Source organism: Neodiprion virginianus, chromosome 6, assembly GCF_021901495.1.
Source record: "Neodiprion virginianus isolate iyNeoVirg1 chromosome 6, iyNeoVirg1.1, whole genome shotgun sequence".
Lineage (NCBI taxonomy): Eukaryota > Metazoa > Arthropoda > Insecta > Hymenoptera > Diprionidae > Neodiprion > Neodiprion virginianus.
Genome location: NC_060882.1, coordinates 24,815,164 through 24,838,006, shown reverse-complemented (window position 1 = coordinate 24,838,006; position 22,843 = coordinate 24,815,164). Strand labels below are relative to the sequence as shown.

Below are 22,843 nucleotides of genomic sequence, written 5' to 3'. Positions count from 1 at the left end.
TCCATTGATCCAAATGTCCCGTATATCGTTTGCACCCACAGTTGAACACTCGACGTATTTTTACATGCTTTAGTGCATCAGAGGGGTAATTAATTATCGTTAATTGAGTGTAAAATAAAAGTCGAAACGGCAATAACGATTAAGCCAAGTTAGTATCACGTTATACAAACACGAGCTCCGTTGATATCTCTGCGAATCTGACAAAGGCAATTAAAATGCAAGGCGTTGTTACAGTTGCGTTGTCGAAGCTGCATGATGTGCATTGGAAAAAATCATGTTTCACCGTTTGTTTGTGGAGACCGTAAAATGCGTGTGTGCGAGTTGCTAAACGATATTCATCGCGGTATAAAGTTATTTTTCAAGTGTAAATCGTGTCGACGCTTCTGCCGCGCGCACTGAGCATAACACGTGTGTTATAGAGCGCGTAGGAGTTCCTTGACCGCGGTAAAATAATTGACCAAAACTTTACGATGCAGCGAGCCACGCGAGCAAACGGTGATTCGGAAATCGCTAAGCGTTGGTAACCAAATAATCGTTGTATGGAATAAAATTACGCTGGTAAAGATAAATTTTTTTTTACCGTATTTGCCTACGCTTTTTAATAACTTTTACACAACTCACCGCTTCGGCTGGAAACGTTGCGTCATGCGAGTCACAGAATTCCGAGAATATTTTTTTGTTTAACGATATAAAACAGTGCGGAGATGGGGTCCAGTGAATTTGCAGTTACAGGTATTTGAAGTATCGATCGAGACGGCTGGATCTACTTGACAAATCAAAGATTCCCGATACTTGCGAGAACATGTGATCTTCGTCGAGATATTGAGACAAAATTTTCCCGACGTCAGTCGCGTGCCACAAATGAAAGTATCCTAGGAAAGACGCGAGAAGTATATAGTATAATATTTAGAACGATATTTTTCACTTGGTCACCGGAGTGTATAAAGAAAATTGTACGCATCGTGTGTGGCTCAGTTCTCCCAAGAAAGTTCTTCCATGAACAACTCAGTCCCCGATAATTCATAGTTTTGCAGTAACAACGAGAATAAATGTGTGGAAAAAATATCGTGTGATTCATTGCTTGAAAAAGTGCGGATAAATTTGTTTTCTTTTTTTTTTGTTAGTCAAAAAATGTGGCCATGGAAAAGGTTCTCTTGTCACGTAAGTTTCGTCAATCCATACCGTGTTTTAATTCGGTATTCGAGAAAAGAAAAATTGCATTCATTTAGTCCTTCCGCAATTGATCCGCGGTTTCGAATACCGTTCATTGACGTTATTTGATCTTCATTTGCGAAATAGCGTTAAAATCCTTCGAACGTTTCACAGATTGTGATCCTGCTACTGTCCAGCCGATGGAGCACTGCCTCGAGAAACTTGTCAAATATTGATAAAGAACCGGATCAAGTGGCTGCAGAATCGGTCGCTAGATTGCAAAACATTACCGCAAATCACTCGACCTTGGAGAGGCCTTTCCAAGAGGTGGATGCCACAACGATTCGTTACGAAAATGCTAACGGTTTCGTGCCAATAACACCGGAAAGCGATACTCTAACCGCGGAAGAAGAAACTATCGTACTAGAAAATCGTCTTGACAAAAATTTCAGCACCGAGGAGCATCTCTCTCTTTTTATAAGACAACCGGGTTACCCGAAATCGGAGGAGAAATCGTTGGAAAATGATCCGTTTTACTCAACCGAGGCGAGAATTTTCCTCAGCCTGACTCAGCCGTTTTCCAACAGAAGGTCCTCCGACTCTCAGGACTCGACGGATGACTTTGAATTATTGAAAATAAATAGTCATACTCCAACCGTGGCTGATTATCAGAATTTTTACAACAGCCTTACCGGATCTAATCAAAACTCACGTAACAGAGAGAAAGTTAATGATAATAGAGAAACGCGCTACTACGAAGATCGGCGAAATCACGAGAGGGAGAAAAATTATTTCGACGACGTTAGTGGACGCGGTAAGAAAACGGGTAATTATAACGGGATAAATTACGGTGAAAATTTAGGCCCTCAAAGCCAAAGAAACCTGGCAAGCAATGATGAACTTTTCTCCTACAACCGAATGAACGAACACCGGAGTAAAAATGGGTACAAAGAATTCACCAATACCTTTTCACCCGTGGAAACCCTCGATTATAACTCTCAGAAGGAGGAAAATACACAAAGTATTTCACACACGAACCAGCAGCAAAACTACGACAACCAGTCAACGAATCCTCCTGCAGCTCGTGTTGTCACTCACCGCCAGAGACACCCGAAGAAGAAATCTTCCCAGAGCGGACGCAGACCGAGGCTAAACGCAAAGCAACACTCGACGACGAAGACCAAGACGATTTCAGACTTCGATAACATATCGCCTGGGAGTCAGAGCTACGACGATTTGATCCTTCGCCCCGAAGAACCGGCGAGCTACTTCGAGCACGAAGCACTATTCAACAGGGAAGAGAGCAATCATCACTACGAGAAGACCGAGGAGTCGAGGGACTTGTCCGATGAGAATTACGAGTACGTAGAGGTGACGGAAAAGCCGAAGCGATTACGGAAACAGAGAAGAAGGCCAAGTCACGTTGTCGACTCTACTCGACTCCCAAAAGAACATAGAGACTTCGAGGGCTCGGTGGACATCGAAGAGACCGAAAGACCAGGGAGTCGGTTTAGGCCGAAAATTCGAAACCATAAACCGAAGCCAAATGCGTGGCTAGAAAGTGAGAGTCCGATAGGGGAAGAAGAGGTGGACGAGGGAGGATACGAGGTACCTGCAACGGACTCCGAGGACGGGAAGCAGAGGTTTTATAAAAACAAGAAATCTAAGGGAAACAGCTGGGCGAACATCAGTCCGAATGTCGAGATATCCCACTCTAGTGGTATAGAAATTGATCAAGTTGAAAAGCCGAAGCTTGTTTTACCGGTAAAGGTCAACATCGTTCCCGTAGCGAATTTCGATCATGCCACTGCCCTGGGCAACAGTCAGGGCTTTGACTTGTCGAATGCGGTTTTGCAGAATTTCGTCACTGCAACACCTGTCGCGTTTAATAACGTTCCAACGGTCGCTCCTATCGCTCCAATTTTGAACACACCGCAAACTATTTTGGGACATAATCTCGGAAAGAATACGGCAAATTTTCAAAATTCGAACGTCAAAGTACAACAGTCGGTTCCGGAAGTAATCGTTGGGCAAAACACTTTCCAGAATCCCGTACAAACCGTACTGATACCCCAACAAAGCTATCAAACCACGTACAAATTCGGACAGAATGTGAGAAGCCCGTTTTTGTTAAGCAATCAAAATTCTTACCAGCAAAGCTCGAACGCTAATCAAAATCTACAACCTGTCACTTTCGATTCGCCGATTCAAACCGCGGCGCATAATCCCAACCAAAATTTACAAAACTATCAAACTTCCAACGGTAATCAAATTCAAAACCTTCAGAGCAATTCGCAGTTTTTTAACCCTCATCCTACTCCGCAAACTTTTGCAAATATCCAACAAAACGGCAGCCCATCTGCCCCCATCAACAACGTTCAAGTAAACCACCACGGTTTGCAAGGACAAAATTTGCCACCTGGTCACAATTTGTACATGGTGCACGGTCCGGCTGTAACTTATTCGACAACACCGAGTTATCTGGCGAATGGAAACGTGAGGGTGACAGAAGACATTGGTAAAAAAACTGGCAGCTCGGGATCAAACGGGCAATATCTCGCCTCGGCTAGTCTGGCAGTTGGTGATCAGATTCAGAATCAAATCAACGCTCAAAATCTAAGGTCTCAGTTGCAAGAGAACTTCTATCAAGCCTTTCGCCACGAGAATTTGCTACCGAAAACGAAAGAAATCGCCCAAAGCGCCGAGCTTGCACCGACCTTGCTGAATTTCTACAACCAGAACGACGCAGGCGTGCAAAACTCGAACCAGCATCATCAGGTCGAACAAATATCTCAGGCGTCAAATGCGATCGCCCAGACTTACAAGGAGCAAAATCAGCAAATACTCAAAGTAGCGAATGAGATATTTGAGAGCACTTTGAATCAGCTGAAAGAGCTGCAAAAGAATCAGGCCCTGAGGGCCAGCAGACTGGGAAATCCTAACGTGCAAGTTTTGGCCAACGGGGGTTTTGCAAAGACAGGCGATTCTCAGGCCCAGTATTTAGGAACGAAAAACGTTGAGATTCTTAATCCTAATATCAGACCGAGTCTTCCTGACCACATGCTCAAGAACACGTTTGAAAAATCAAACGGTTTTGGGGGGGCTAGTTTGACAACCCCGTTTCCAATCTTCGCTACAACCGAATTCGACACGTCTCTCAGAGTCCCGAATCTGTCGACCATTGGGCCCCTCTCGGCTCACAGCTACCTCGGTTCATTGACGGAACGCGGAGCTAAGGACAATGACCAGAAGACATCGCCGACGACCAACTCAAAACCGAACACTCCCGAGACGTATAATCCGATAAACTTTGTACCGAGCACGGAAACTTTGATAGCCCAAAAAGCTCTGAACAGTAAATACAACTTCCATGAACCTCTGCTTCAGGGACTGAATTTGGTGCCGCTGATTCCAGGCGGTAACTTCTACAAGAACTCGTATTTTTCCAATAACGATCTCATCTCCAAGCCAAAGCTCACCTCTGACCTGCAAAAATACGCGGAGGAAATGTTCAAAGAATCTCTGAAGACGATATACAACACGCAAAAATGGAACAACGATCACAAGGCTCAGAGTTCGGACATTTCCACCGTCACAACGTCCCCAAAGCTCAACGACGATATCCGCAACGTCAAGTTTTCCGCTCCTGACATCAAACCGAGCAAGCAGATCCTGGAGGCCCACTTCACTAACTCTGGCACCGAGGTCGGGGACGTCCAATCCTTCAAAAAACTCCCAACTCAAACGCCAGATTTCACAGAAGTCAAGCAATCACCACCAGTCTCCCTGGAACCGGTCAGATTCTACTATAAACCAAATATCCACCTAACCAGACCCACAATCTCGGACCTGAATCATCCGGAGTTTAACTTTGACCCGGATATTGGCCAGGTAGATTTTATCCACGAATTCCTGACACCACCCAAGCCGAATGCATTCGTTTCGAAGAGTCCGTTCAACGAACCGATTTCCAAGAAAAGACGGGTACCCAAAATGCCGGCTTCCGAAAGCGGCAAGTCGAAATATCCTGGCAGACCGCGACGTCCTGGAGTGGTGATAGAAGCAGCCGCGAGCAACGTAGCTCACCATAGTTCCAGCTTTGATACTCCGAGGCAGGAATTTCTCCAAAGTAGACCTACGTCGTTCAATCACGAAATCCAGGAGTTCGAAGCCGATTATCAAACCTCATACTCGGGACTGCGAGGACAGAGTTTTCCGAACTCGAGGTACCCCAGCCTTACCACCTCTAGTCCGGTCCCCGATGATTACCACAAGCCCGGCTTTCACAACTTCGATTTCAACCACCAGAGAACGCACAACCTGATGGGATTGTTACGTAAGAACAAACGTCTGCCGGCTGGAAATACGAAGAATCACTTCGGGAAGAAGGAAGGAATAGCGGAGGAGGGAGAAAGGGGGTCTCAAAACGACACGGAGCGTCGGGATGAGAGGAATGCCGAGTTTCCCACAGAGAGATCAAAAACATTCGAGGAAAAATCGGACCTCAAGATTTTTGAGGCGATGAACACGAATTCGACGCGAACGCAAAAAAGCGGGGTTCAATAGCTGCTGCGTGTGAATTAATTATACTGTCGCATAGATTGTATGAATAATTTAGACGTTACGTTATATAGTTGTTGATTGTTTGAGCGCAGTCTTTTACTTGCTAGAAATTTGGCGATTCAAGGTGAGCCTGACAAAATCGCGTGACGAGTCGATAAAACAAATATTTGAGAAACGGTGCTTCGCAACTGTTGCTTGCCAATGCATTTGCAATTTTATAAGTGTTATACGAGGCGCTACTTTGCAATTACAGTATAATATTTGTTTTATTGTTCAATCGATTACACACGGACCTTGAGTAGAATTAGCAGAAATCGTTAAATTTCAATTCTCGATCGCGATAATATTAGCAGAAACTGCTGACTAAATGAAAACGCGACGTACAAATTATCTTATAGTAGTGAATATTTTCTGTATTTTTTTCTTCCGTTTACGTACGCAATATTATCAATTAGAATTTACGATTAGTTTTAAGCTCGAAGTAGGACATCCCGATGGATTATATTGACTGAATTATTTTGTTATGATTTATACTTTAATGCTTTGTACATAAGGTAACCAATGAAAATAAAAAAAACATGAGCTTTATAGGATTGTTTAACCAATGGGAAATTCCTATCACGGTTTCCCAGAAACACTCGGTGTAAATTTCATTTTAACCTCGAGTAATTTCGTCGGCCGATCGATCGCGAGAAATTGATTGCGTTAAAAGTGAAAATTGAAGGAACCGGAATAGACTAAACGAACATGACAATCATTTATGCAAGTCATGAAAAACGAGAGTATCGATTGTTGTTTATACTGCTCTCACTTCTTGCGGCCGGTATGCAAATAGGTAATCATCAATGACAAACAACGTTAAATCAATTGAGTAGATGCGGGGTTAACGCTAAGTTAAATTACCCGAACGTGTTAGTTTTCACGAATCAAGTTAGTTTTCACTTTCATAGAGCGTAACTGCATTCTGCAGTTACTGGAAAAAGCTAAAATGACTTCAGTCTTCGAGTGCCACATTCTCTTTCCAAATCAATCTACCTTGGATTCTGGGTAATAAGCATTTCAGTGGATCGCTGCTCCGTGACCACAATACCACATATTTCTTGGGTTCAATGGTATTCGTAACAGTAGATCGGAAAGATAATTCCAGTTATGTCGTAACTTTGGCTATAGCCTAGCAATCGCGCACGTTTTTTACTTAAAACAGATTATTCGCCAGTCAAAGTTACCCAATATCTTACTCCATCCAATCTATCAGTGTGTCATCATTGCGATCGATACCAATCTTCGGATACCGTGCCACCAAAACAGAGGGCTGAAAGGTTTTGTGTCAATCTACACGTATAACGTGCACAACGATCGAAAGAGAGAGCGTTAAATGAGCTCATGATTGTAAAAGAGAATTGCTTTGACAATCACTAACAAACAGGAATGGTGACAGAGTTTCAACGATGACATTTGTATTCGTTATAGAAAGAGATAATCGAAAACACGGATCTAGAAAAAGCGTGAAATATTGTTGTACGGGATCAATCGGCTGAGACGTTGATTATAATATGAACAAAAATTGAACTTGGTCACTATTGGCGAGTACATTATACCCACGTATAACATACCATAACGTCACGCAAGGCCGAACACGCGAACCGAATGAAAAAATTTATCAGCAAATATATTTATACTCGCAATTTCCGGTAGCAAAAGAAATTTTCATCACCGACACGAAGGCAGAGTCAAACGCACAATTATGGTCCGAACGTGCAAATGGAGAGAAAGAAAAACCTTTTTTAAATCTGACGGTGGATAAAATTGAATATACGGCACATAATGCGACGTAGAGTGGAGCAAATAAAAATTTTGCCCACAACTTTCTCAGCACGGCAGGTGAGCAACCTTCATTAGTCATGGAAGAATTTATTTTTTAATACAACCTCATGCGCCTTAAGGACTCGGCAACTGTGATGACAGGCATGCTGTCCGCAACTCGTCCGTAATCTGACGGTGCGGCGCGGCACGGCAGGGAGGTTCGGCGGTTTTTCAGGTTCTCCGTTTTTATACATTTTAGAAAAGTCTCTCTTGTGCTCAGTCGATCCGCATCAGTTGTCTTCGAATATAAAAGAGCCTGGAATAACGAATCACGCCAGTTGGCATCGAGCGATTGAACTGTACGGTATCCGAAAATGGGTACTATGCTGGTACGTTGAAAGCAAATGTATTTCACAACCTCGGCAATGTCTGTTAATTCGCATTGGGGTAGATTGTACAAAATATATTCAACATTTCGGCCTCCCGAACCTGTGTGATATAATGATATAAGTGGATATATTGAAGTGTCATCAACAACATGCGCAAGACGCATAGATAATAAATTCTCGCCACCGCGTGATTGCAAAATTTCGACTCTTCGTCTTAATCCACTAACACTATAAAAAAAAAAAAAAAAAACCGTGACATACCTTTTGCGATAAATATTACCGACCGTTTATTTGTTGCAGGCTTACAGTGCAGCGCTTCTCTTCGCCGCTGCGATAGCAGCGGCATCAAACGATGCGGTTGCCTCTACAGGATCACCAACAGCATCGGTGGCATCATCGGTTGACGCAGCAGAAGCAACTGGACCAAAGTTGAAACGCGGGATCGTTCAGATTGGAACAAAGAGTTGGGCCAGCCAGAACAGCTATCCGTCAAAATCGGTTAATCCAAGCACGAGTCCCACTGCTGCGAGTCCGATCGGTGGCCAGTACATTCAGCAGGGCAGCAGCCCTGAATCAACGGCCGCGTATTCCCCCGCAAAAATTTACGACCAAAAAATAACGTACAACAACCAGAACGCCGGTGCTCAGCAAGCTTCGCCGTATACCAGTCAAAGTTACACGGCGGCTAAAGAGAACTATAACGGAAATGCTGGACAAGGTTATGGAAATGTTGGGTACAGCGCTCCACAGAATCACGGGATTCCAAATCAGGCTGAGAACTCCGGATACACGGCGGTGTTCACGCCTCAAATTCAACCAGTGGCTGCTCAGAACGCACCGAACTTCGGTAGGTTCCAGAACGCGCAACCCTTGACTGGCCTATCTCAGGCCCAGAACGCCCAGAGTGGTCAGATCCAAAGTGCAGGAATATTCAACACCCCGTACTACACGATTTTTACCACTGGTGCTAGCCCCGTTGAAAATCAGCAGAATGCCGGATTCTTGCAGGCGCCGTTCGAGCAACAAGGAGCTCAGAAGTCCCAAGTGACTTACGCGCCAAATCACCAGACGGTGTCTTACATCGATCCGAGCTTATTCTCTTACCCGACTCAAGAAGCAACGAGCTATACCCAAGCCTCACCTTACTTCCTGCAGCCGAGTCCAGCTCTAGCCGCATCTTCCCAAGTTCAGCAAAACGCTCCAAAGACCAATATTCCGGAGCAGAGGAGTTCAGATTTTTCGCAGATGTACGCACCGTACCATCAAAGCGCTTCCAACTTCATACCGGCTGTCCAGCAGAGCGCCAGTTTAGGTCCAGTGACCGTGGACTTCGAGGGTAAGAAGATACCGCTACCACTTCTTCAGCTGCAAAGCGCCAAAGACTTCCCGGGCTTTGCTCAGGTCATCCACAGTCAGCCAATTGCTCTCGAGACCGCCTCGCCAGCTCAAGCGCAAACTGAATTCAACTTCCTTGCCGACTTCACCAAGAGCTTGACGCCGGATCTTCTGCCGTTCCTAAACAACCAACAACCTAGTCAACCTCAAGTCATTCCCGTAAAGAGCGCCAATGGCAGTCCTCAGTTCCCACAGTACAAGGGTGCCAGTATCAACACTGGACTAGGTTACAAACAGGAAAGACCCGCAGCAGGTAGCTACCAGCACATCAAGAGTCAACCCCAACTCCAGTTCGGCGGGAAACCAGCTCTGCCAGTAGTACCAGCAGCGCCAGCAGCACCAGCCGTACCAGTTATTCGTCCAGTATCTTCCGTAGTTCATCACCCTTCGGTAAGCGGTAGACCCTTGGGAGAGAATCGCGATGACGTTGAAATAATCAAGAAGAAGAAGCCGCCCGCGCCTGACCCGCACGATTTTGACGAGGACGAAGTGGACGAGGGTACGTGGCAAAAAACTACCACCTCCTTGGATTGGTTCTAATTTGTTATTCTTCCAGGTTACAGAGCGATCGAGAGGGAGTACGGTCCTCAGCACGACGACGTAGAGGACGAATCACCGCATCGCGGATCGTACGTCAAGGAGTCCAGCGCGGAAAGTGACTTCAAGCCGTCCACCGGTTACCCCTTCGAGTCGTACGAGGATAAATTCGGCAGGTACTCAAAGCCTTCGTCGGACGAAGAAGCCGAAGACGACGGACCGTCGTCGAGGTATCATCACCACTCGTCTGCCGACGACGATGACGACTACGACGGGCACTCAACGACCCACCATGCCAATTACAGATCACCGCAATCCAGACCAAGCAGGTACGAGTACCCGGGAGAAGAGAGCCGGAAGAACGAGCGACAAGAGCAAGCGGAGGAAGAAGGAGAACTCGCGGCGTTTAATTCCTACGGGCAGGATTTCGAACAGGAATTCGAAGACTCGTACAAACGAGAACTCCCGCAGAGCAGTAAGTAGGAAACGAATTTTTCCGAGTATACGTTAGATTCGTTTCTCATTGAATGACGATTATCCTCGAACTGATCATCTGATCTGTGTCTCCAGAATACGTCCACGTAAAGGAGGTACCGGAGATCGAAGGCACCGAGCCTGTTACAAGGTACAACTCTAAGTCCAAAGAGTCTCGTCATCAGGCCCACGAAGAAGAGCCCGAAGAGAGCAGAAACTACGGCAGTCACTCGTCGCAAAAGTACCGAAAGGGTCCGAAGAGCGGTGACAGCGAAGGTTACGGGTCGAACGTCCGATCCTACAATAGATCACCGAAGGTAATTCACGAAGACTCATTCGGCTACAAGAGTCCCAAGAGCCAAGAGTATTCGAAATACAAAAAGAGTCCCACCGGAGACTCGTATTCCGCAGTGAAGAAGTCGCCGAAGAAGGAATCTTACGTTAAATCGAGTAGGTCGTCCTACAAGTCGCCGGAGAACGACAACGGATACGAAAAGGGTGACTCTTATTCTTACTCGACCGGAAGTGCATGGAAGTCGGACAACAAAAAGGCCCCGGAATCCCGCGATTATCACGGCCACGCAAGTACCGCTGTAAAAACTCTGGCACAACCGGATTCCTCGTTCAGTTTTGACGCGTTCGCGATTGATCCAAGGAGCCCGAAAATCGTGCATGATCTAACCGGGATCTAATCGGTAAATTCAACATAATTATAACCCTCACTAGACTGTAATTAATCCACAGCGAGACGAATCACAGAACCAAATTAGTCTGGGCTTATAATCAACGCCTCGAGTGACGACGGATACTCTCGTTCGAAAGGGTGAAAAAATGCTAAATTCCATTTTCACTCGACTCTTTTGGGCTTCAAGACAATATGGCTCGATTAAAAATGCTTAGGAAATCGAAAGCCACGTACGATGTTAATTTGTTGTATATTATATACTCGGTATGTTTACAAATGTGTTAAGTTTTTACCCTCGGGCTGTTCCAGCGGTACTTTGCCACTGGTTGAGCAGATAATTGCCGATTTCGACCACTCTTTTTGCGAGTTCAAAATATCGGTAAAAAATTACTCCCGAAATATTATAGCGCATTGAAAGATTTTGTTTTCGAGTTACATGAATTCGACTTTCGAGTCAAATATTCAAGACGTTGTAGCAAAAAATTATAATTTCGTTCTTAAGAATCCGAACTAGTCTTAAAATTTAGCTAACTTTGTGCTTCTGTGTGCAAAATCGATGAATATAAATATAGACAGCTGTCATGATATTTGATGAAATTCCTGATAATCTTACAGCTGTGCAGCTTCACTCAATCTAATGAAAAATTTTCTGATGTTTTGAAAATATGTTTCATGCGGCATGAAAACACTTGTAGTGATCCTACAAGCGTTCAGAGCGAGTATGATTAGAAAAATGTAATATTAATACTTTTTTTGTTACGAAATAAAATGCTAGTTGACCATACATTTTGTTCGCTGTTAATTATAATACCAAATAACAAACAAAATAACAATTTCCGAGATGTCCTTGATCGAGGTTCGTATTTGAAAACAAAAACTTGGCTGGAAATTCAACCAAACCCGGTGATAAGCGCAATTTCATATACGGCTCAATTCTGCTGGAATAACCCTTTCGTTTTATACTGTAAATTGGGTATTTCAAAATGAAACTTTCTCTAAAAGCTCTGTTTTCTTTTCTAATTGTAAGTCTCTTTCTCCACGGTTGTTAAATTATCTCCAATATTGATCGGTTTGATAAACGGTTCGCACGATCTCTACAAATAAACGAAAATGGATAAGTACATAATATACTTTACCGATAGACGGTGCAGGTGGATATCTGATAAGGTGTAGGTTGGTACGATCTAAAATTACCAGCTGTCTTCCGAGTTCCGTGTAACGCACAAGCAGAAGAGGTATTCGCGAAAGGCATCACCCAATCTTTTGCAGTAGGAAGCCAAGGCCTATAATTTGTCCGATACAGGGACCCGTATTTTTACGCAAAACTCTGTAATACGTAGTTTTAATTAACTCCGTAATTACGTTAACAACCATGGGCGTGTTTCCCTGTGTCTTTCTTGCGGTATATAAGGGTCGGATCGTCGGGATAAAGTCGCCAGTGCCATCACCGAGGTATCAGCAAGATGAAGACCGCTCTATTGGTAATTCGCGCCAAGATTTATGAAAATAAAAAGCTGATACAAACTATACTTTTTGTAATGTCGAAATATTACATACAGATTCTCCTGTCCGTCTCAATGGCTGTCGCCGTTACGGAGATCCAAAAGTCCCCCGATTCCAAGCCCAAGGATAAACGCGGTGTCTCAGCTTTCGGAGTCCCAGGATACGACGTCTTCGGAGGAACTCCAGCCTTTGGATCCACCGGATGGGCGCCTGTCGGCTACGCCGCTGATGGATGGGCCAGCCCTGACGCAGCTTTGGGTCAGATTCAGCTGCAGGCAACTCACGACATCGCTCTCCAAGTGAGTGAACGGTCCCGAGAGATACCGACGAAAAGACTGAAAGAAAAATCAGCTTTTCTGATTGGCAAAAGGTCGTACCAGCATTAATTCGACTTTTCGTTTGAATTAAAAGGCGTTGAGAGATCTCCCGATGGGTACACCGAGCATCGCCTATCCGCCGGAAGTGATCCGGGCGATCCAGCAGGCGAAGGATGCGAGTCGCAACGTCCTTGTGGCTCAGCAAAGAGTCGCGGATGCCAAACAGGCCGCTCATCTTCAGCAGAAGATCGCCATCGCCAAGGAGGCGAACGCCAGAGAGGCGGCTCACAGGTGACTGTACAGTTTCCTTGACTCGATCCTGAAACATGAATCATCTTTTTGTTACCATCTAATATTTTCGCGACAAAGGTCCCAGGAAATCGCAGCCCATGCTATAGCCGAGGCCAGAGCCAGTGCCAGACAGCTGGTTGCTTCCCAGCAGAGACTCGCGACCCTGAAGGACGCGGTTGCAGCTGCCCAAAGAGTCGCTGCGGCCAGAGAAGCCGCCGCTGCTGCAGCCATCCAGAGAACAGCCACTGCCACAGCCGAGGAACTGAAGAAACAAGACGTCGATAAACAGATTAGTATCAGTGAAGAAGAAGCCAGGGTGCGTTGGCATTTTTTCCATTAATTCGCTTACAATTATTGTAAGACGTTTCTAATTATTCAGCTGGTGTCACGGGCATGAATCGGTAATAACAACTGTTTTCTTTTATTTTCCAGCAAAAGGACATCGTTGCAGCGAAGGAAAATGCCATCGCTAACGCACTGCAACATGCAGCGGCAGAGAAACCGTCGTATCCTCCATGGGGATAATCGATGCTCCGATGTACTGATCGGATAAGAAATTATTCACAAGTTAAAAAAATACTTCAAGAGACTGCTGATTATACGCATTCAATGTAATCAACCTACTTAATAATTACCAATACAAGCTAACAATAAGTGGTGATGGTGTAAGGCCGTTGTTAGGCGCTTTTGTATTGACTTACATGTTTATATTATACTCGTTACCAATAAAAGTTAATCGACCACCAATTTAACGTGTTATTCTTCATCACAATCAAATTCAGCGAAGCACTCGCTGCTCCGAATCAAAAAGCGTTACCACATTACCTCGAAAGTTTCGCAAATAGACAATCGACACAATTCCGATGGCAAAAAAAGGAGCAAACCGAATGGGGACGAATAAAGATTCACGCTGAGTTTGGTCGCATTAAACTTTGAAAGAGAGCAACATGTTTTTATGTCGGCAAATTCAAAGGTCAAGAGGTAAGCACCGGAAAATATGGAACGCTGGGTTAGACAGGCGCGCTGAATCAAAGCGTGATCCGCGTTTCACGGACGTATCTTCAAATGAGCGTGATGTCAAAATACTTTCAATTTGATCTTGCCTTAGAAATTTCGTGCCTTCAATAGCCTTGTCTATTTGAGATCAATCGATCAACGAACTAGCGATTTGAGCAGCTTGTGTGAAGAGTTCTTCAGGTGCCGCAAACTCACAGCGAGTAACACGCTTGTGTTAAAAAAAACTAAAACAAACAACCGTTACAAATTGGCATCACGCTGTGCTGCCGCGGGTGAATATCAAAGGAAAACAGCTTCGAGTCATGTATAGATGCACGGCAGCTAACTATAAGACCCGTGGCCACATCATCGACGAATAATTGATCCAATTATTAATAAGATGGGATAAAGACAGAGGTGGATACATAGAGCAGATTAACCGCAGCCAAGGCTAAAGGAAAGGTGAGGTAATGACATTGCTCTAACAACGGTGGATAATTGCAGTGAAAGTATAACGGTCACTACTCGAGAACCGTCAGGCAAGGCGCTCAATACCGGAAACACCTTACCAGGAGAATCAACTTGTAAGTTCATCGACCAATTGCCAGTCACCTAATGTCATCTTATCTCGATTCTATCATCGAGCAAGTCTTGACACTGTACAATACACATTCTTAAGTTTGGCGGCTCTATAGTTTCAGGCTATGTCTAAAACGCTCCGCTGATAGAACGAGGCTAAAATTTAATACCGATCAAGAAGCTCGGCTACTCCTCGAATTAGAATCCTGCAACTTGGATCCCCGAGTGGTGAACATCATTTGGGGAGTGAAAAGCTTCACCTTTCGTATTGGGATTTGGACGAGTGTCCGAGAGCCAGGATCTAAGTGTCGGTCGTTAAAATAGAACCAAGCAGAAAAGTCGCGCCTCCTTAACGGCGACCAGATTGGAAGCCCTGACCGCCGTAGGTACTTTCATTTGCGGTTTTTTGATCTCTTTCGATCTATTTGCTCGTGGTATCATTTTTACATACTTTCCTTTCATCCGTGTTGGACATTCACCGCCCATCCGGTACTCTCACTAGCCACCGACCAGAACCCTGTCTCCGCAAAATTACACTCCTCTCTAATAACACTCGTGTTTGGAAGGAAATCTCAGATTGCGTGACTTCAAATCCGAATCAATTATCATTCGGTTATAAATCGATTATACATAACTTGCGTCAATTCTAAGGCAATTCATCATCCACGGTATGACGAGTATTCGAAATTGTAAGTCAGGTGAATCCGAGACGGATTTTCGTTGAAGTTCATGGTAACGGGATCAACCGCAATCTTCTTAATTACTTCATCGTTTTATATTTCAAGAGTCGATGATCCTTTGATCTTTGGTCAGTGCAACAGTCAGCAACCTAAAGCGGCACTTTCATTGCCATTGATTCGCGTATTTATACCTGTCGCCCGAGGCGTTTTCTTTATGCAACCTCTTACTTTTTGCACCACGAGTTCTCACTCTAGATATATACGCACAAATGGAAGTTCGACTTGCCGTGCAGTGCGAGGCTTTTACCTGCCGGAAATTACCGTCGTGTCCGCAAAGCCGAAACCGTCGCGTCAATTAATTAACATCGTTACTAAAATGACCCTCGGGACAAATTGACGATCTTTTCCGCGTTGTCGCATTGAAGTAAATGTTTCTTACTTCAAATGACCCGGCACGTGTGTCTCTGTTTCGAATCAAATGAAAGGATAGGAAGATATAGAAACCACATAAACGACTCTTCGTTTAAAATCTTGGAGGCTTTCTCGCGATTATAATTTATACATCCAGCGACTCGAAATATGGAGAACATACCTACCTGATATACACGATTGTGTCAAGCGTTCGGAAATTCCAAACTTTCATAACAGGAAGCGTTTCTACAAGGGCAGTATACTCAGTTATAGCTATCGCGGTTACGAATTAAAAGGGTATACATTAAGTTAAACCTCGCAGAGATATAAAGCCATAACTTTCAACAGCAGCTCCACATCCCGCGGTATAGTATCATTAATTGCTGTTCACCGTAAAATTCAAATTATAAGATTATGATCAATCTACTACATGGACTTTCGGACTGAAATATTTAACTCATCCCACTGCGAGTCTCTTCCAAAGGAAGCGTTTCTCCAACAGTGAGATAATAGCACTTTCTTAATTCTCGCATGGAATTCATTTGATGATTATCATTTGATGTATCGCCGAATGAAATTATACCGCATCGAAATAGATTTCCCGAAGTGAGGAAGAACGAAAGTGATCATAAACGTATAATATGTCTATTATGAATATCGCTGTTACTAGTATCGAATACAAATGATACCATCGGGCGCATCGATGGTCGTTGATTCTTGTTGCATTTCACCGGGCAAGCGGAACGAGCAAACGAGCAAACAAGCAAGCAAGGCGTTGCCGAGTACTTGCCTGTAAGTAAAATAAAAAGAATAAACACGATTAAAAAGGAAAACACTTTCGTTTCAAGCGCAGAACGATCGACGTTCACCTCTTTGCATTACACAAAGGCTGAAGACATTATTCGATCATGACGACTTCGATTCCGTCTCGAGTCGGAACCGCAACGATCCCGAGGAGTTCGATGATCGTCGGGTAAAATGACTGGAGCATTTTCTCGCGATACCAAAAGTCAATGAGACACATGTGAAGATACGACTAGGGCATCTAGGCGGGCGCAACACGTCGCCAATAAAACGGACGGCTCGGTATAAGCTACAGTCCGGTTTTCGCAGAGCGGAAATCCGATCGAGAGGGGAGAAAGCTACGCTATAAAAACGACGGTTCATCGGTTCGTGACTGTAGTGTCCCATCGGCGACTCATCTGGAATAATATTTCCCATTAAATCAAAGAAAAATGATCATTTCCGTGAGTAAACATATCCAATAACTCTGAAAACATATCGATTATCTTTTCGACGTCGTTGAATTCCGATCGACGATCGCGCGGTGATACGTTTGCTCGAAAAATTTCGCGACTGGCGAAAGGAGCTGATTCTTACCGAGAGTATGCGCTATGCATATTGGAGCCAAGAGATAGTATAACCAATAACCGGCGAAAGGGAAGCTGCTCTAAATGTTTCAACTTTTTGCACCGATCTACTCATTCGCTCGCTACACGCTCGGACATTGTTAATTCAACCACGCTTTTTTCGACGACGCTGCATTCCTCAACGTTATGTTTGAGATAATTGAACACTAAAATAAAACGATCAGCTTCTGTCGCCAACCTATTCACTCGCTGTAACCTACCCTAAGGAAGAATGACCGTTGTCATTAGATCGAATTCAGACGTAGATCCGTACAGCATGAGAATTTTGCATTCAACGGTATTATACTCATGAATATATACTCTTTCAGGTTGTCGCAGTTCTCTTGTTAGTTACGACCTGCAGTCTGGCCAGTGATTATTCCACCGGAGGTTGGCAAGGGTAAGTTTATAAATTGATCGTAAAAATATTCTCAAATTCATACTGTAAAAAGAAGAAATGAATCGTGTCATTCGACTCTCGATTTCTACCGAATAACTGTCAGGTCATAACATATGTAAATCATAAACGAAACGGGCAATAAAAAACAGAATTATGATTCATTTGCATAGAGGCACGTGCCACGAGCTAAACGATATTAGGTGTAAAAAATCACCGAGTGAAATAAATCTCTGCTCATGTTACCATTACGAGTACTATAATTCGTAGTTAAGCGTAGACACGCGTGGCGTGTTATGGGTGTTATTAGCGGTTAATTACGACCTTGGAATATAAATTTGAACGATGTTAATCGTCGATTTCGTTCAACAGAATCGGCTCATCGGGTTCGTACGGCAATATCGATTATGGAAACGGAGCCGCCGACCTCGGCGGGCTGGATAATTACAACCAGGGGAGCTTGCAGCATCAGGAAACAGCGTCTTACGGATCCTACGGAGGCTCAGGACTGGAAGGCTACGGAGGCGGTCAAGTTGTCGGATACGGGGGTGGATACGGTGCCGGTCAGGGCATAGGATACAGTGTCGGAGGAGGAAACGTCGGACTCCATGGAGCAAACATCGAATCGAACTACGGAGGAGGATACGGGGGACTAGGCGCAGCTAGCATCGAATCCAACTACGGTGGAGGATACGGGGGAGTCCAAGTGCAGCATCACCATGCTCAAACGATACCGCTGGGTCAGCACATCGAAGTGACCAGACCAGTCGCCGTTCCCGTTTACAAGGAAATAGGTAACAGCTCGGAGAATTTTCAAATATACTTATTGTATATCTGATGCGGATGGACACGCGCAGTGACGCCAATATTTAAAATTCGTTTTTCAGGTGTTCCCGTCGCCCAGGCTGTCGCCATAGCCATTCCTCACCCCATAGCTGTCGGGGTACCGCAACCCTATCCGGTCCACGTTCCCGTCGCACATCCGGTACCCGTTCCCGTGGTAAAAACGGTCGCTGTACCCGTCGAGAAGAAAGTCCCGTATCCAGTGGAGAAGATAATCCCAGTGCCAGTTGAGAAGGCGGTTCCAATTAAAATCGAGAAGCATATACCGGTACCAGTTGAAAAACCGTACCCAATACACATCCCAGTTTACAAGCACGTGTTCCACAGAGTCAAGAGTCACGGATGGAGTCATCATTAAATGCCATGAATAATGAGTCCATCGCTCGTTTTGTTCTTTGAAACATTTTGGATTGTTTGTTGTTTGTTTGTTGTTTTTGTCGTTTAATTTTTTTTATTTTTACTTTTCCCGATGACTTGTTGTTGTTGTTGTTTATGTAACTTGAACGCATGCATCTCATTTTTAGTATATATGATTAGAGCTGCAGGGATAATATTTCGACGAACGTACCAAAGGCGTGATTTATCAGGACCGCCGCCTTTCGTCGCCTTTTCATTAACTCACAATCAGTGTGTGACGTTTATACACACTGCTAAGCCATGACCATATTACACACCCGTTCTTTGAATGCGTGCGTAATAGCATAACTAGTGTTAAGATACGTATTAATTTTGTACATATTGTTATACTTGATTTACGAAATAAAAAGTTAATTTAAATATAATTATACAAAGAAACTCTTTCTGATTTACTTCCCTATAAGAATAAGAAAAAAAATTTGCGTACGGTGTAGAAATTCATGAAAATTTCACTCCAAGATGTGGAACTCGTTTAAAAAAACGAGTAAACTATCTTCATTGAAAATGGAGCACATATGTAAGAAAGCTTATTGATCGAAAACTGCCAGCCATGGAAATGTATCTCAATGATCGGGTCAAGATTATTAGTTTTCGATACCCTGAAGTAAAAAATTGTTGATTGGCAGAGATGGATGCGTACATCAGAATGGTATGATACCAGTATTATACACGCTCTTCTGGTATAATTAATCATCGACTTCCCCTGCACTTTTCCGTTTCTTAATTATCAACACATCAAAGTGATTCTGAAGACGGTAATAGAAAAAAAATAACCCGTCATGCTCTCTACACGTGGTGGACTAAATAACTCGACACTTGGATCCAGAATTGAATAATGTCTAGCTGTCTGTGAAACGCGGAGTACCGAGTGATTAGTATGATGGACCAAGCCCTCGACGCCTTGACCTTGATGGGCCGAAAACGTCTAGAGATTCCTAGAACTCTTCATTGGTAGTTCCTTTCAACGTCAGGTTTTTTTTAAGCATTCTAAAAATTCGTAAGGACTGTTTTTGAGATTTTAAGCCACAATTTGAGAGCACATGAATCGGTGAGTGTGTTCAAAAACTTTACGAGATGAGTTGAACCATGTTTTTGTATCACAGCTCGGCGCGTCGAATTAACTCATTAAATGGATGGATTTGTGGTTAGAAAAACCCAAGGGACCGATTTAATTATCAAATGTATATAAATAACAAAATCACGAGTCATTCGGCGCTCATTATTCACCCAGCGTGTAAACGAGAGTAAAAGGATTCTATGCATGGTTTGTATTCAAAGGAGAATTGCGTTAATAGTAAAAGTGCTTCCGGTACCTACGCGTTTTTGGATCATACTATACTGCAAGATGCACGATAGTCTTATGCTAAAGTGCAAGAATGGAGTACACTTCAAGTGTAGAGGGAGGCGCGATACAAGCGTCTGAAAAGTATTGAAAACTGTCTGAATACCGAGGAAGAGAGGATAGTTGAACAAAACTTTACCGGGGCGTGGAATACGCTCTCTTAGCACGGGTTTGAAATTGTCGGACAATCGTTTCCTCCTCGATGTTCAAAGCCTGGTCTATACTTCTCCTCACCCAATGTAAGATACGGTATATTCCATCGGCAAAGATTTGCGCACGGTTGAAAGAAAGACGGCGACGTATACAATCGGGACAAAATAAATACCGTAGCAGTGAAAGGCTCCCCGGTATATTAAGACGAGAAATGATCGAAATTGTATCAGTCGTAGAAGCGGCTCACATCACAACAGCAGCCTTAGTGCTCAACGAAAGTTCAAGTCCCTAGCCATGAACAGAATCGTGAGTAAAGCCGATGAACGATCATGATTCGTATAGAAAAGACGAAAAACCGTGCACAGTAGAAAAAACTTGATTTCACTCTCATCGGAACAAAACATTCAATCCCGTTCAACCGAACCTCAAGTTTTACCTAAAGTTTGTAAAAAAAATTACGTATAACGAATTGTCCTCTTATCTTTCAGGCACTTTTACTCTCCGTCCTATCGCTGGCGGCCGCCGCGCCCTGGCAGCCATCTTATCACCCGTATCAATACCAGCCCGAGTATCATTCTCAGGCATTATCGTCCGACGCCAACGGTCAGCAAATATCCATGAGATCCGGTTACGAGAATTTAAGTTCCGGAAGCGAGGGCGGGGGCTACGATTTGGGAGGCCACGGAGGATCGGAAGCATCCATCAGCCATCTAGAGTCCGGTGGTGGCTATGAGGGAGGTTACGGAGGTCACGGAGGTCAGAGCTTCGAGGGCTTTGGTGCCAGCGGTGGCCACGGAGGCTTCGGCGAGAGTCAAGGATACGCCGCCTTTGACAACTTCGGCGGTGATCACGGAGGCCACGGAGGCGAGGGGGGCGGTCACGGAATTTCCCTAGACGGCGGTCACAACTACGTGCAAAGCGTTCCAGTCTCGGAGCACGTGGAAGTGACGAAGCCCGTTGCGGTTCCGGTGTACAAGGAAATCGGTGAGGATTAAGGACAGCTTTACATCCTCGAGAGATTTAGTCAGGGAAAAAATGACTCCGGAGGGTTCTTTTTCGCGATATGATGTATTTGTTGCGATCGATTTCCAGGTGTGCCTGTCGCTCAGCCGGTTAAAATCAACGTTCCTCACCCGGTTGCTGTTGGCGTTCCGCAGCCTTACCCGGTCGCAGTTCCGGTATCCCAACCCGTGCCGATTCAGGTTATCAAAACCGTAGCTGTCCCCGTCGAGAAGAAGGTGCCTTATCCAGTCGAGAAGCACATTCCAGTCGCCGTTGAGAAGCACGTGCCAATCAAGATCGAAAAGCACATTCCTGTGCCTGTATTCAAGCCCTATCCAATCAGGATTCCCGTCTACAAGACCATCTATCACCACGCAAAAAGCGGAGGCGGCGGTGGTCATCACCATTAAATTTTTGTAAAATATGTGAGAGGAGATTATAGTTTGTTTTCCTGTTTTTTTTTTTGTATACGTTTTGTGATTTGACGAATCGGCCCTAAAGTCATGGAGAAGTCATCGGTCGATGTCTGTTCTGGTTGTTAAGTTTTTACACATCTATTGTTTTGTATATATTTGATGAAGTGTTGTACTGTTATTGATAATTTTGTTACTAATTATATTATCTTTTTGTACATGATTTTCTCTTACTGATTAAACGTTGTTGTTTTTCATAATGATGCGTATCTTTGGCGTTTTACTTGGTGTAAAAATTCTGCGGTCACTTCAAGGCAACGCAACAATTTTTTAGATTACTTATTCATCGGGATCTCAAGAAGGTCGAATCGTATTCCAAGGGCGATAATTCTTCATTATAAAAATCATACAATGAACACGGAACAGCCTTCTCTTGTTGAGAATGAAAAAAATGTTAAACATACACATGTCTATGGTGTGTAAAATAACTGCGATCATCATCTAACGAGAGAAATTTCCGTTTGTCAGAGTGCAAACCCAAGAAGAGAAATTCTAAAAAGTGATGCATACAATATATACCTTCTAACGATACCTTTCACCGGTATTCGACAGAAACATACGAAACCGCATAAAAAGTGGTAAATCGGCGACGTCGCAACAAGTTGTACGCGTTGCAAACAAACCGCAATTACAGAATTAAACTGAGTGCAGAGTAACGAAAAATTGCAGGTTGCTTTAATGATCGTTTTGTTTTTTCATCCTTTCTGTAAAATCACTACACGACAATGGACACGAGGCTCTCACCGCGATAATCACAGGCATCTTTCTTTCTCACGTAATTGGCTCATGCGGGTAATGAGCGGCAGTGCGGTGACTAAATGCCGCGTATTACCGAGGCTGTGCGAAGGGTGCGAATAGAACTTGGCTATGCAACATTATTTCAGGACTTAATAACTTTCTTATCAACAACGCGTGGAGGAACGTTACCTCGGTTTGAATGAACGGTCTGCATTCGCTGGCAGTGACAGTGACCATAAATAATTGTGCAACACTCCGGGTAATCAATAAACGTTATATTCAATCTACAGGCCA

The 22,843-nt window shown here is 44.1% G+C and overlaps 5 protein-coding genes across 6 annotated transcripts; all 5 read left to right on the top strand.

Moving 5' to 3' along the window:
- Window positions 1-1,131: 1,131 nt before the first annotated feature.
- LOC124307984 (uncharacterized) lies at window positions 1,132-6,279 on the top strand. Its single transcript, XM_046770236.1, has 3 exons — window positions 1,132-1,161; window positions 1,327-3,033; window positions 3,118-6,279. Exons 1-3 carry the CDS (start codon window positions 1,132-1,134, stop codon window positions 5,716-5,718), a joined length of 4,338 nt encoding a protein of 1,445 aa, XP_046626192.1. The 3' UTR covers window positions 5,719-6,279.
- A 1,578-nt stretch (window positions 6,280-7,857) lies between these two features.
- Window positions 7,858-11,782, top strand: LOC124308121 (uncharacterized). Of its 2 annotated transcripts, none has more exons than XM_046770501.1 (4): window positions 7,858-7,907; window positions 8,208-9,801; window positions 9,859-10,314; window positions 10,410-11,782. In XM_046770501.1, exons 1-4 carry the CDS (start codon window positions 7,893-7,895, stop codon window positions 11,003-11,005), a joined length of 2,661 nt encoding a protein of 886 aa, XP_046626457.1. In that variant the 5' UTR covers window positions 7,858-7,892; the 3' UTR covers window positions 11,006-11,782. The 2 variants fall into 2 exon arrangements, with proteins under 2 accessions (XP_046626457.1, XP_046626458.1); XM_046770502.1 differs by having other exon boundaries at window positions 9,859-10,318; window positions 10,410-10,613.
- A 664-nt stretch (window positions 11,783-12,446) lies between these two features.
- Window positions 12,447-13,767, top strand: LOC124308127 (nuclease SbcCD subunit C-like). Its single transcript, XM_046770515.1, has 5 exons — window positions 12,447-12,479; window positions 12,558-12,800; window positions 12,913-13,109; window positions 13,188-13,425; window positions 13,542-13,767. Exons 1-5 carry the CDS (start codon window positions 12,462-12,464, stop codon window positions 13,632-13,634), a joined length of 789 nt encoding a protein of 262 aa, XP_046626471.1. The 5' UTR covers window positions 12,447-12,461; the 3' UTR covers window positions 13,635-13,767.
- Window positions 13,768-16,935: 3,168 nt separating this feature from the next.
- LOC124308126 (ATP-dependent RNA helicase dbp2-like) lies at window positions 16,936-19,206 on the top strand. Its single transcript, XM_046770514.1, has 4 exons — window positions 16,936-17,022; window positions 17,514-17,584; window positions 17,954-18,375; window positions 18,469-19,206. The coding sequence occupies exons 1-4, from the start codon at window positions 17,011-17,013 to the stop codon at window positions 18,780-18,782; spliced, it is 819 nt and encodes a 272-aa protein (XP_046626470.1). The 5' UTR covers window positions 16,936-17,010; the 3' UTR covers window positions 18,783-19,206.
- A 1,321-nt stretch (window positions 19,207-20,527) lies between these two features.
- On the top strand, window positions 20,528-22,011 carry LOC124308125 (cold and drought-regulated protein CORA-like). The gene is made up of 3 exons (XM_046770513.1): window positions 20,528-20,642; window positions 20,825-21,320; window positions 21,429-22,011. Exons 1-3 carry the CDS (start codon window positions 20,631-20,633, stop codon window positions 21,746-21,748), a joined length of 828 nt encoding a protein of 275 aa, XP_046626469.1. The 5' UTR covers window positions 20,528-20,630; the 3' UTR covers window positions 21,749-22,011.
- Window positions 22,012-22,843: the final 832 nt, after the last annotated feature.